The sequence below is a fragment of the Lucilia sericata genome, unplaced genomic scaffold, assembly GCF_015586225.1.
Source record: "Lucilia sericata isolate MDLA Ls3-8-SP2 unplaced genomic scaffold, ASM1558622v1 Contig002938F_arrow, whole genome shotgun sequence".
Taxonomy (NCBI): Eukaryota; Metazoa; Arthropoda; class Insecta; order Diptera; family Calliphoridae; genus Lucilia; species Lucilia sericata.
The window spans coordinates 1-14,750 of record NW_023996594.1 but is presented as its reverse complement, the minus strand read 5'-3'; the positions used below and the strand labels follow the sequence as shown (position 1 = coordinate 14,750).

The 14,750-nt window shown below is 34.2% G+C and overlaps 2 protein-coding genes across 2 annotated transcripts; one reads left to right on the top strand and one right to left on the bottom strand.

Annotated features, from left to right (window-relative positions):
• The first annotated feature begins 537 nt into the window (after positions 1-537).
• Positions 538-11,537, top strand: LOC119614477 (uncharacterized protein DDB_G0286591-like). The gene is given in 7 exon segments (XM_037970600.1): positions 538-546; positions 631-767; positions 834-2,106; positions 3,889-4,269; positions 10,796-10,969; positions 11,035-11,389; positions 11,392-11,537. Coding segments are annotated over 7 exon segments (2,475 nt in total).
• Positions 11,538-14,288: 2,751 nt separating this feature from the next.
• Positions 14,289-14,743, bottom strand: LOC119614475 (the record flags this gene model as incomplete). Its single annotated transcript, XM_037970597.1, has 2 exons — positions 14,289-14,526; positions 14,579-14,743. Coding segments are annotated over 2 exons (372 nt in total), but the record flags the coding sequence as incomplete, so codon positions are not given.
• Positions 14,744-14,750: the final 7 nt, after the last annotated feature.

Genomic DNA, 14,750 nt, shown 5'->3' with positions numbered 1-14,750 from the left:
AGACTAGACTATATACTAGACTATAGAATAGTCTAGTCTATACTATAGTCCTTTGATTAGTTTGTGGAATATTTTTAAAAAGTTTATAAGTTAGAGAATCTAACCAAAATTACTGAAGTACTGAATTTTCTACGTTTGAAATCTTCTAATTGAATGAAAGCTCGGCATAATAGCTTAATAGTGTCACCTTAAACCAGGCACTTTTCTTCCAAATCAATAAAGACTCAAGCCAATAGGGAAATCTGATTAACAGAAAGTATTTTAAATTAGAACAGCCAAACAATGAGACACTGCAATAATATTTACACATTTTACTTTCACTAGCCAGATGTCCGATATTTAAGTTAAAATTCAAACTTTTACAGGGAAGGTCTTGCACGTACCATTTACAGAAAGTGCGTCATGTAAAGAATTCTAGACAGCAACAAACATAATATATACAAACGTGACGCACAATTTAAACACTAACATATAAAGCCTCTCACCTCACCACTCACTCTTAAAATGATCAACATACAAACTTCAAATGTGACCCAAATGACGACTGTTTAGACCAAAACATTTTAAGCAAACAAACGAACAAACAATATTTTTAAGTGTTATTTATTTTTCATTTATGTTTTTATACAGATTGGTGATCAAATATTGCGTATTAATGGATTCAGAATAGATGATGCCATACACAAAGAATTTGTGCAACTTGTTAGCCATCAAGAACGTTTAACACTGAAAGTACGCAGTGTTGGCATGTTGCCGTTGGTAAAAGAGTGAGTTATTATTATTGTTATTGGTAAGAGATTATATTTAATCTAACATTTATTCGAAAAATTTAGCAAAGAAAATGATGGTCTTACCTGGAATGTGGTCAAGACACCCAGTATTAGTTCCACCACCTCCGAATGTTCTTATCAATCCTCGGAGCGTACGGAACGTACTCACAGCCGTAATCAAGGTGAACGTGTTATAAATGTGGTGCTTAATGTAGCACCACGCACCAAATTGGGTTTGGGCATTTGTAAGGGACCCGAATGGAAACCGGGAATATTTGTACAATTTACAAAAGAGAAAAGTGTGGCACGAGAGGCAGGCTTAAGACCAGGTGATCAAATTCTGACGGTAAATAGTATAGATTTTTCAGATGTACTATTCAGTGAGGCGGTGGCAGTTATGAAAAGTTCAAATAAATTAGATATGACAGTGCATACTGGGGCCGGTTGTGATCTATTTCCCGGAGAATCAAGTGGTTATAATAGTTCAGCTAGTTCAGTAACCGGAGATCAAAGTCCCTGCTGGGCTGATGTGAAATCAAAGAGATTAACTGCCGTCAGAGAGGAAAGTTCAAATGGAGCAAATTGGAATCAACCTTTATATGCCAATGAGCAGCGTAGATGTCGTTCAAAATCCATAACCGAAAGAAGTGCAAATTCCAACTTAACGGCCGCAACAAATTTACCCGTAAGACAAAATTCCAACACCGGCACCGCAACGAACTCTACAACACAGACAAATGTTAAAAAGGAAATTAATAAAACTATTATTAAATTATCCGAAAATGGTGCTACTTCCATAAACAATACATTTGTGGAAAATGCCACGCCTTCTTCGAGCACAGGCACCATAAGAAAAACTTTGAGCCCTGTACAAAAAGACAACCGAGAGGAACCAGCTGCCATGGAAGGCACCCTAACGAAATTTAATCAAACACCGAAAACACCCAATATATTACCACCTCCACCACCCATGGCCATGTTAAATCACACCCAACATCAGCATCAGCCACAAAATCATTCATACAATTTTGATTTGAACTCAAATTCTGCAACATCAACGTCATCTTCTAGCAATACTTTCAACAAGTGTTTGCCACCTCATGAGGAGGGCGATATTAAAATTGGTGGCGTGGCTGCCACCATGCAACGTTATCAATATGCCAATCTCCAATTGGCTAAATTGAATAAAGCAGCGGCGACCACAACAGCTTCCGGCGATAACTCAACATACTCAAATGTGAATTTGAATATGGAAAGTGAGAAATCGTCTGGTGGTTTTAACGATGGAGGCAGTCTCTCAAGTGCCATTACAGAGGAACTTAAGAAGAGAAAAGCGGTAAGTGGTATAACTTTTTTGAAATATATTTTTTACTTTGCAAGTACTTAGAGTTAAGTGTCGAGTATTTTTAAGTTGTTTGAACGATTCGAAATGGTTACAATTACGCTAATAAGGGCATTTAGAAACTTGTGGCTATTTGACCATATTGGAAGAAACCCTAGACCTGCATTTTTTGACCATTTTTAGTTATGATCTTTTTCCATCTTTCTGGCAACATACTTATGTATTCTGCGTTTCCGATTTTTTTAAGACCTAATTTCGAGTTACCTGTTCTGAAATGAAGGCGGGTGAGCTGACATATAATCGAGCCTTGTCCCCTATGATCGCCGGACCGGCAGCTCATCGTTGTTGGGACTTGTTCTCTGAAATACAGGGCAAATACGTTGGTGCAACACATATTGTTGATTTATCTGATTCGATTTCTTTAGCTTTGGGTTATTGTAATGTATCCATTTTACATTCGACACTTTCGAAGCAATATATAACTTTTATAGATCGGCATACAGGATCTGATCTCTCAGTTGAGAATATGAGAGACAAATTTGTCTGGACACATCATCAAACTGAACAGATTGATCATCAGATCTACACTTCAAGTTCTCCTTTCTTATTATTACTAGATCAGGCTGTTGGATCTTTAGTGGCTTAAACTGATCCTCAAATTTTGGATATCACTGTCGACTTTGTCTTTCTGATAATCTAACTGTTTGGTGTTGATGACCAGAGTATCTGATTTGAAGATCGTAAAATGATGACGATCAAGTAATGCACTTTTTCTCGGGAGTTCTATGAACTAGTACACCGAATAGTAAGCTTGCAAACCGCCTTCTTAGATAGTTCATAAAATGATTCTGAGTCAATTAGTGTACTTTAAGGTGGATCTATAGACTAGTTTATAGAATAGTATAGTCTAAACTATAGTTCATTGATTAGTTTGTGGACTATTTTAAAAAGTTTATAAGTTTGAGAATCTACCCAAAATTACTGAAGTACTGAATTTTCTACGTTTGAAATCTTCTAATTGAATGAAAGCTCGGCATAATAGCTTAATAGTGTCTCCTTAAACCAGGCATTTCTTCCAAATCAATAAAGACTTAAGCCAATAGGAAAATCTGGCTAACAGAAAGTATTTTAAATTAGAGTATCTGATTTGATGATCGTAAAATGATGACGATCAACTAATGCACTGGTTCTCGGGAGTTCTATGAACTAGTACACCTAATAGTAAGCTTGCAAACCGCCTTCTTAGATAGTTCATAAAATGATTCTGAGTCAATTAGTGTACTTTAAGGTGGATCTAGAACCAATATTTTGTACCGTTACAAGCATCAGCACAAGCCCATTATACCATCCCCACTATACTGATATATTTAGTAAAATTTAACACGTTTTATATATATTTCAATATCCTTGAAGAATATTAAAATTTCAATGGATAAAATTACTTATTCAATTTGTACACTAGATTTGCAAATCAATAAAAATATAACGATTATATAACATAAATGATTTTGAAATTTTGGCAAAATATTCCAAATATTTCCTTAAATTTAAAAATTCATACTATGAATTTAAAAAATAATTATTCGTATTCAAAAATTCACAAAATTTTAAGCTTATTTTTAAAAAATTTAACAACCCTGCTTGAAATCAGAATTAGGACAAATTGTATAATAAAAGAATATCAAATAACTTTGTTGTTTATTAAAGTTTATATTATAAACAAAATGGTGTGTTTTCAAAATGAATTTATTTGTTTTGTGTTTGTCTTGTTTATAGAGACGTCAACCTCCCGCCTTTAAAGAACATGCTCCACATAATGAAATGAAACCACTACAATACGAAATGAAACGTGAGAACAATAATAATCATCAACAACAACAACAACATCACAACCAACATCATCATCACCCAACAAGTCCAACAGCAGCAACAAATTTAAACACAAATACATTGAATGGCAATGATCATAAAACTGCAGCTGTGAATAACAACAGCAGCAGCAACAACATCAATTGTAATAATAACAACAATAATACTCTCAATGTTGTGGATGATCAACACAGTGCTTTAATGAATGAATTCAAACAGGCCCATAAACGCATGTTTAAGAACGGCTTCAAAGAATGTGGCGGCAGTGGGGATTCTATGGAAAATCGGGTAAGTTTTTAAATCATGTTTTCAATGTTTCGGAAGTTAGGAAAGTAATTTAAATTTTGGTTTAAGAATATAAAATAGAACCGTTTAAAAGAATTTTATAGGAGTTATAATGTCAAAGTACTTAATTGAGTAAATTACTTATTTAATTATTTAACACATTTTATTTTAATTGGTGGTAAACACGTGCTACATTTCCAATAACCCACAATTGTAATTGTGGTATTGACTACTTGTTTTTTTTTTTCCAAACACAAATCAATTTAACACGCACTATTTACTGTTTTGAATTGGTTATCAGATTTCATTGATTGACTTGAATAGTGTTAAGATATTTTAAGTGTTAACAAGTTCAATGTGAGTCATTTTAATATAAAATCAGAAAAAATCCAGAGTATAGATGATGTTTAGTTCATAGTATACACTGTATTTTAGATTCAATTGTAGATAGTGAAAACTATAGTCTAATACATAGTAAAATCTATAGTTTAATCTAAAAGTCAAAACTATAGTCCAATCTATAGTCGATACTATGGACCATGGTCAAACTATGGTCTACATTAAAGTTTAAACTAAAGTCCTCACTACAGCCCAGGTAGTCCATGCTATAATCCAAACTATAGATCTCTTCATAATCCAGTTAGTCCAAACTATAGTCTAAACTAAAGTCCACACTATAGTCCAGATAATCCACAGTCCAGATAGTCCAAACTATAGTCCAATCTATGGGTGACACCACAGTCTAAACTCTATAGTCCAGATATACCATACTATAGTCCAGACTATAATTAATCTATAGTCCAAACTAGGGTCTACATTTCTGTCTATACTAAAGTACGCACCATAGTCCTGATAGTCCATACTATAATCCAAATTATTGCTCAGACTATAGATCAATCCATAATCCAGATAATCCAAACTAAAGTCCAATCTATGGTTGACTCTATAGTATAACTAAAGACCACACTATAGTTCCTACTATAGTCAAAACTTTAGCTGAGAATATAGATCAATTCATGGTCCAGAAAGTCAAAACTATACACAATCTATGGTCAACACTATAGTTTAAACTAAAATATACACTACAGTCTAGATAGTTAATACTTTAGTCTATCAATCCACAGTCTAAATAGTCCAATCTATGATTTACACTGTAGTCTAAGCACTGTAGTCCCGATTTATAATAGTATAGTCAATCAATGCATAGTCTAGATAGTCCAAACTATAGTTCAATTCACAGTCCAATCTATAGGCCAAACTATAGATCAATTCATAGTCTAAACTATAATCCAGATAGTCTAGATTATAGTCCAAACCATAGATTAATTCATTATCAGATCTTATTCCATATTCTTTACTGATTTTATTATTTACAAGATCTTAAAATATAAACCTTAAATTTTAGGTGTTTGTTTAAGAATGAGATAAGACTGAGAATGAGGACCCAAGGGCAACATTAAGAAAGTTCAAAACCCAATTATTTTTTCTAAATTTTTCAAATAAATTCAAAATTATCAGAATAAACTTGTTAATATTTCTATAACTTTCTTATGAAAAATAAAACCATAAATCCTTTTTCCGATAATTTTCCGGATACACATATTAATCGAGGAAATTTATAATAACTCAATTATTAAACAACCGATACTTAAACAAGTATCTGCTTACGTGGGAAAATATTAGCTAAAACTGAAATTAAAAGCTTTAACTTATTCTCTTCTTTTATAGACCCACATGTCTGACTGAGTATAACTTTCAATTTACATACATTTGTAAACATTTTCTCAAAAATATAATTTCCATTATCTAACATTGTTTTTGACATTCAATCTGGGTTTGAAGTCAAGGTCTTTTTGTGTTTTTTTTAGCAACAAATTCTCTCAAACTATTTTTTTTCCCCTAAGCTCGGTTTTATTAAAGTCACCACAAAAATGCTTAAAGAATTTAATAACATTCGCTTTGGTTTCATTTTTCCAACTATAAAGATAATTTTCACATCACACCTGTATCCGCGGCTATAAACATTATTTAAACAATCATACTGTATGTCTTTCGTAGTGCATTCATCTCTGTGAGTTTATTAATTTATGAATTTTATTTATTGGTTTTACCAACGACCTTAAAAGCCAACACATAACACGACACACCATACCACACCACACCATTCCATACCATTGCAAAGTTTCAACTTTTCAACTGTGCCGCATACTATTTGACTATTTGTTGTAAGTAAGAGTAAGTAGTTTTGTAGTAAGTTTCATTTTTTCTGTTTAGCAAGTAACTACTATGGATACTAAAACTTTAAAACATGCAATAAATAGTAGTAGATACTCGCACCAGAAAAATATTTTGTACCCAGTACCATTACACGGCACGACTACATGAATTTCGAACAAACTTCGAATGTTGGTGTTAAATAAATAACTTTATATTGTACAATAATCTGTTTTTTTTTGCTATTTTTATACATTTACTTAAGATGTTTGTTATTTGCGATGTTTTGCTTGTGTACAGAGTTTTAAAGGAATTGTATAAAGTCCATAATACAGTAGACCAGATTATAGCCCAGACTAAATACTACCCTATAGACTATAGATCAAACTATAGCCCTGATTATAGTCAAGACTATAGACCGGACTATAATCAAGACTATAGACCAGACTATAGTCAAGTCTATAGACTATTGACGAGACTGTAGACCAGACTATAGTCATGGCTCTATGCCAGACTATAGCAAAGATTATAGTCAAGACTATAGACCATACCATAGCCAAACTATAGACAAGATTATAGTCAAGAATATAGACTATATGAACCAGTCTATAGCCAAAATATAGAAGAGACTATAGACGAGATTATAGTCAAGACTATAGCCAAACTCTAATCCATGTTATACTCAAGGCCAAGCTATATACCAGACTATAGTTAAGACGAGAGTGCATAATACAGTATACCAGTTTATAGACCAGGTTAAACACTAGCCTATAGGCTGTAGACCAAACTATAGCCCAGATTATAGACATGACTGTAGACCGGACTACAATCAAGACTATGGTCAAGTCTATAGAACAGACTATTGACGAGAATGTAGGCCATGCTGTAGTCATGGCTATATGCTAGACTATAGTAAAAATTATAGTCAAGACTATAGACCAGACTATTGACGAGAATGTAGAATGTAGGCTGTAGTCATGGCTATAGTAAATAGACTATAGTCGAGACTATAGACTATAGTAGCGGCTATAGACCCGACTATAGTCGAGACTATAGACGATACTATAGCCAAACTATAGACGAGATTTTAGTGAAGGCTAGGCTATAGACCAGACTATAGTCTTAACTATAGTCAAGACTATAGACCAGCCTATAGTCAAGACTATAATTAACACTATAGTCAAGACTATAATTAAGACTGTAGACCAGGTTATAGACAAGACTATGGACCAGACTATAGTCGAGACTATAGACCAGGCTATAGTCAAGAGCACAGACCATAAACATTAGTACTGACTAAACACCAGACTATAGACCAGATTACAGATTAGACTAAACACAAGACAGAAGTCAAGACCAGACTATATACCAGACTTTAGTTTAGACTGCAGTCCCGACTTTAGATCAGACTTTATACAAGACTGGTCTGTAGTCTTGTCTATAATCTTAACTTTAAGCGAAACTATAGTCTAGACTATAGACTAGACTATAATCTTCCCTTAAGTTTAGACTATAGACCACGGCCTATAGGATAGACTACAGTCTATCCTATAGGCTGGAATATAAGCCACACTATAGTCTAGACTATGAACCAAATTGTAGTCTAGGCGTTAGGCCAGACTATAGGACTGACAATTGCCAAGACTTTAGTCCAAACTTTAATCTTGACTATTGTCCAAAACATAGACCGGACTACATTCTAGTCTATAGACCTTAATATAGACCAGACTCTAGTCTATACTATAATATATTTATAGGGTCAAACTTGACCAAATATAGTTTCTTTATAATCTTCTATAAAAATGGTGTCGATTGGGAAATTTTTATACGACCTTAATACTCGCAAGTTTTAACAATTTTTGTTATAAATTTTAAAAGTCTACTAATCTATAAGCTACGCTTTAAAGATCTGGCTTTATGATCACATTATTGTTGCTTTTGTTGTAGATTTTACTATCGCTGCTAATCGATTATTACATATTGATTTCACAAAAAAAAAAAAAAAAAAACTAAGAGATGTCAGAGAGTATGAGAGACCCTCCAACGGAACAAAACGAACGAAAGAGCCAAATATTATATTTATAATATAAAGGGTCTTAACCATTGTTATTGTTTTAAAACAAACATATAGAGGTTTCAAAAAAGATGATGATTCATAAACGAAATTAAAAAAAAATAATAATATTTTTAGGTTCTTACGAGTACTAGTACTCGTAGCAGTGTACTAACATCTGCATCAGAAATTTTATCTTATCTTTGATGTTGTTGTTTTTTTTTTTGTATCTGTTTTCACTGATTACTGTTGTTGTCTCATTTTGTTTAGATTGTCTATATATATTGTGCAAAATTGTCAATAGATTTTTATGAAAAAAAAAAAATAAATAATAATGGAAAAAACACAATACCAAACAACTAACTAATTTAGTACTTTTGTTTTTTAATATTTACTCATACCATCAACTAAACAACCAACCAATCTCCCCACACACTCTTGCAAATTGCCACCATAAAGTGGCAATAGCCATTCAACTAGCTATCAGCCACCAAACCAAACCACCACAACCAACTCAACCAACGATCAAACAGTCAATAGTCAAACAGCCCAACAATAGAGTGAGTGCGTTAAGAAAAATATAAATTTTTATTTTATTTTAAAACGTTGAATGGTGCGGTGGAATAGCAACGTGCAAAAAAACAAATCAGTTACAAACAGCGGCTAATAATTTATTAACAATTTCTGTGAATATAATCTTTATTATTTAAAACATCTTCCATAAGGAAAAACTAACAAAAAAAAAAAAGAAAATTTTCTTGAAAAAACGCAAAAATTTACAAGAAGTTGCAGTAAAAACACGGCAAAAAAATGCAAAATTATTTTGACAATGAAGCAACATCATCAGCGTTACACGCAACAATGAAACCGGCTCGTGGTGGAAAGTGTTTGGTAACTTTGAGTACTTATGAGGTATGTAGACAACAATAACAACAAATAGACTTGCTACACAAATTATTAAATGCAACAACAACATCTAACAACATATTTGTGTGTTAATCATAAATAAGCAACATGCATATTCGTTAGAGAGTCGTGTACCTAGTCCACCTCTTATTTATGTGTGCACATCTGAGAAAGATCAGGTGTGTGTGCGAGGGTTTTATGTGTAGGAATAATATATGAATTTCATTAAACGAGGGCCCTGCCATTAATATATGGGGACTTAACTACTTCGCATGTAGGAGTTTTAGCAATAAAATGCAATTTTATTTAGTGATGCCAATAGTTTCTTCTAAGATTCAAGACACTTACTGTAAGCGGAAGAAATTGGTCTAAATATTAAGCAACCACCTACTTGATAGTTTTCATTATAAATTGACAAGTCTCTATTATATAAAGTTTTGAACTTATAACCGGTAATCATACACTGGACTTATTTTATACCGGTTTCATTCTTTGTCTCGATCAATATCGGTCTATAATTCTCTCTAACCCCTATATGTGGTCTTTTCTAGAAAATCGTTTAAACCAGACACTTTAACAAACCCTCGTATGGCAGATTAAATAGTATAGCGAAATTATTTTCTGAACAAAAGTGTTATTTTTTTCGTAAACATCTGTTTAAACTGCGTATTTTACATGTTTTTCTCCTCTTTTGTCTTAAAAGTGTCGAAAAAGATTAAAGCTATTAAACATGTGTCACACGAAATGGAAAGTTTATTTGAAGAGTAAACAAGAAATTTCTTAAATTTCTCAATTAATTGATTAAATAAAATATAAAAAATATTTTATCTAAATCGAAACATTTCAAGCAAAAAGCAATGTCAAACAATGTCTAAGCGCTTTATTCATTACAAAAACAAAAATTATAAATATAAACAAGAAAATTAAATAATTAAAATGTAATTAAATGTAAAATTGTTGTTATGATTACAATGACTAAATATTTGGTAACAAATGATACAACAACAAGTTAATTTAATTAAAAACAGTGTGTGTTCCAATTATTTTATGTCATAGTGTAATGTAATTGTTTAGTTAATTTTACCGTTATCTTTGTTTATCAGAAAACATTTTTATAAATATAAATAAACATGATATTGTTGTGAAAGATTTCTAAGATATTTCTACAGTTAAACGGAAATGATGATTCTTCAATTAAAGATTTTTTTTATAGTAAACTGGTGGTTAATATTAAATTTACATTTAAAACTTATTATTTATACAATTTTATAAGTGGAGAAGAGAATAGATTTTAAATAAAATAGATTTTTTTTAATTGACTAAAATACTACTTCTCTTATTTTTATTACATTGCAGGATCGAAAGGAGGCACTGTTAAATACCACAATATTGGATGATGCTGGTACCTGTCGATCTAAAGGACCTAAAATAAACTCTCTAACACAAACAAAACAACAACAGCAAAATGATACATTGGACAGTAGAGAGCCAAACAAACAGGAGACATATAGTCATATACCAAAACCACCGGTAAGAAAAAACAATTTGTAAAAAATGATTAATAATATTAAAGAAATTCTTAACCCTCCCTAAAGCCTCTACAGATGACCAATAACAACACCTATAAAGTCAACAATAACACAACATCTGAACGTTTAACAAATGGTGTTCAAAATGGAAATACTTACAATGGCAATGACACTTACAGCAGACCCAACAAATCATCATCTGCCTCTACCAATGGTTTCAACAACAACAACAACACTGCCACCAACAACACTCAAGCAAATAGACAAACTTTACGTTTGGGTACTGTTACCATAGGAGAATACCGCCAACCTTCCAATATGAGAAGAGAACCAGAAAAATTCGATTTTCTAACGACGCAAAAGAAAGGTAGAGATTCAGGTGATACCACACCTACAAATGAGGCCTTACAAAGTGAATTACAAGTACTCTGTCACGTGCAAATCTACGCAAATCCAATGGCAATTCATATACCGAACATCAGCGTAATTGTCCTTTGCATCAGCAACAGCAGCAATTGCAACAACAACAACGCCAAAGTGTGGATTATGGCAATAATGGTTTTCGGTAGAGGAAATGTCTAAGAAATTACAAAATCATCCATAAATGATAATAATTCGGGGGAAATGTTAACGAAAACAAATAATCGGGCGGTGAATGGTGCCTCTGGAACGACAGGTGTTGGTTTTAAAGAATGGTAATCGTAATGGCACCAGTAGTAGTAAATCTACCGAGAAATCGATTAAGTTTGGTTAATGTTTAAGTAAGAATGTTTTGAAAAAAAGTGAAATTTCGGAAGCATTTCGAATTTGCCTAAAAAATGTTGTCACAAAGTATATTTTTGCTAATTTCAGCTTAAATGTATTATAAATTGTTATATTATTATTTCGCCTGGCCTTTTAATATCTACCATTGTTTTTATATGCTTCTTTAAGAAAATTTTTGTTAAAAATTACATTTTATTATAAATTTTAATTATAAGCAGAATATAATTTAGTTTTATGTGCAATAAAATCTCAAAATGTATATAATTAAAAAGAAATAAAAATAATAAAGCAAACGAAAAAATTATTAACATTTCGTTTAATGAAGTAAGGAAGATCAGAGCAGGAGAGAGACACGCGGGGGACGCCGACGAACAGAAGGAACAAACGAGGAAGCAGGCGAGAAAAAGGACGGAGGCAAACAGCACCAGGAGAACAACGAACGACGAACGAACGAACGAACGAACGAACGAACGAACGACAAGAACGAACGAACGAACGAACGAACGAACGAACGAACGAACGAAACGAACAACGAAGAACGAACGAACGAACGAACGAACGAACGAAAACGAACGAACGAACGAACGAAACGAACGAACGAACGAACGAACGAACGAACGAACGAACGAACGAAAGAACGAACGAACGAACGAACGAAAACGAGAACGAAGAACGAACGAACGAACGAACGAAGAACGAACGAACGAACGAACGAACGAACGAACGAACGAAACGAACGAACGAACGAACGAACGAACGAACGAACGAACGAACGAAAAAGAACGAAACGAACGAACGAACGAACGAACGAACGAACGAACGAACGAACGAAACGAACGAACGAACGAACGAACGAACGAACGAACGAACGAACGAACGAACGAACGAACGAACGAACGAAACGAACGAACGAACGAACGAAGAACGAACGAACGAACGAAAACGAAAACGAACGAACGAACGAACGAACGAAACGAACGAACGAACGAACGAACGAACGAACGAACGAACGAACGAACGAACGAACGAACGAACGAAAGAACGAACGAACGAACGAACGAAAAACGAACGAACGAACGAACGAACGAACGAACGAACGAACGAACGAACGAACGAACGAACGAACGAACGAACGAACGAACGAACGAAAGAAACGAACGAACGAACAAACGAACGAACGAACGAACGAACAACGAACGAACGAACGAACGAAGAACGAGAACGAAACGAACGAACGAACGAACGAACGAAACGAACGAACGAAGAACGAAACGAACGAACGAACGAACGAACGAACGAACGAACGAACGAACGACGAACAAGAACAACGAACGAACGAACAACGAAACGAACGAACGAAGAACGAACGAACGAAACAACGAACGAACGAACGAACGAACGAACGAACGAACGAAGAACGAACGAACGAACGAAACGAACGAACGAACGAACGAAACGAACGAACGAACGAACGAACGAACGAACGAACGAACAACGAACGAACGAAAACGAACGAAGAACGAACGACGAACGAACGAACGAACGAACGAAACGAACGAACGAACGAACGAACGAACGAACGAACGAACGAACGAACGAACGAACGAACGAACGAACGAAAGAACGAACGAACGAACGAACGAACGAACGAACGAACGAACGAACGAAGAACGAACGAACGAACGAACGAACGAACGAACGAACGAACGAAAGAACGAACGAAGGAAGGAAGGAACGAACGAACGAACGAACGAACGAACGAACGAACGAACGAAAGAACGAACGAACGAACGAACGAACGAACGAACGAACGAACGAACGAACGAAAACGAAGAACGAACGAACGAACGAACGAACGAACGAACGAACGAACGAAACGAACGAACGAACGAACTAACGAAAGAACGAACGAACGAACGAACGAACGAACGAACGAACGAACGAACGAACGAACGAACGAACGAAACGAACGAACGAACGAACGAACGAACGAACGAACGAAACGAACGAACGAACGAACGAACGAACGAACGAACGAACGAACGAAACGAACGAACGAACGAACGAACGAACGAACGAACTAACGAACGAACGAACGAACGAACTAACGAACGAACGAACGAACGAACGAACAAACGAACGAACTAACGAACGAACGAAACTAACGAACAACGAACTAACGAAACGAACGAACGAACGAACGAACGAAACGAACGAACGAACGAACTAACTAACGAACTAACGAACACTAACAACTAACTAACTAACTAACTAACTAACTAACTAACTAACTAACTAACTAACTAACTAACTAACTAACTAACTAACTAACTAACTAACTAACTAACCAACCAACCAACCATCCAACGAACGTGTGGACAATAAAATATACATATATGCGAAATTCTATCGGTTACACTTTTTAATAAACGTCTAATCGATATTATAGAAAAATCTTTCATCGATTTTTATATCAACATCCTATAGTTATCTGTGGTTTCTTCGATATAATAAATAATTATGGTAAATGTTACTATACTATCTACATACATTTATTAAATTTAATTTCTACATTTATCCCATAAACTATTGACTCAACAAACTACAACTGGTCGAATAATTCCTCCACGAAGATTGTGAATAATTCGAGTCTACATGCACCTGAGCATAACAAAGTTCCTCTTCGCCCAGGACATCAGTACTCGAAAAGGGTGAAGAACAGGAGATGTGAAAAAGATTGGGATGTAAGAGACGTATAGTGGCAACACGTTCACGCCAAGTTTTCCAGAAGAGCTAAAAAAAAACAAATTAGATTTTTAATTTTAAAAATATTTCGCCAACTTACACTTTTATATAGATGACCGCCAAATTCAAATAGCATAGGTTTCTCCTCTTCACCACAAATAGAAATGCGCATAATATTTCTATTCTTTTTGCGAAAGAAATTTAATTTAACAAATTGCAAAGGCATGAGGCTTACTAATTGGAAAGTTTCTATTTCGGGATCTAGACCTTTG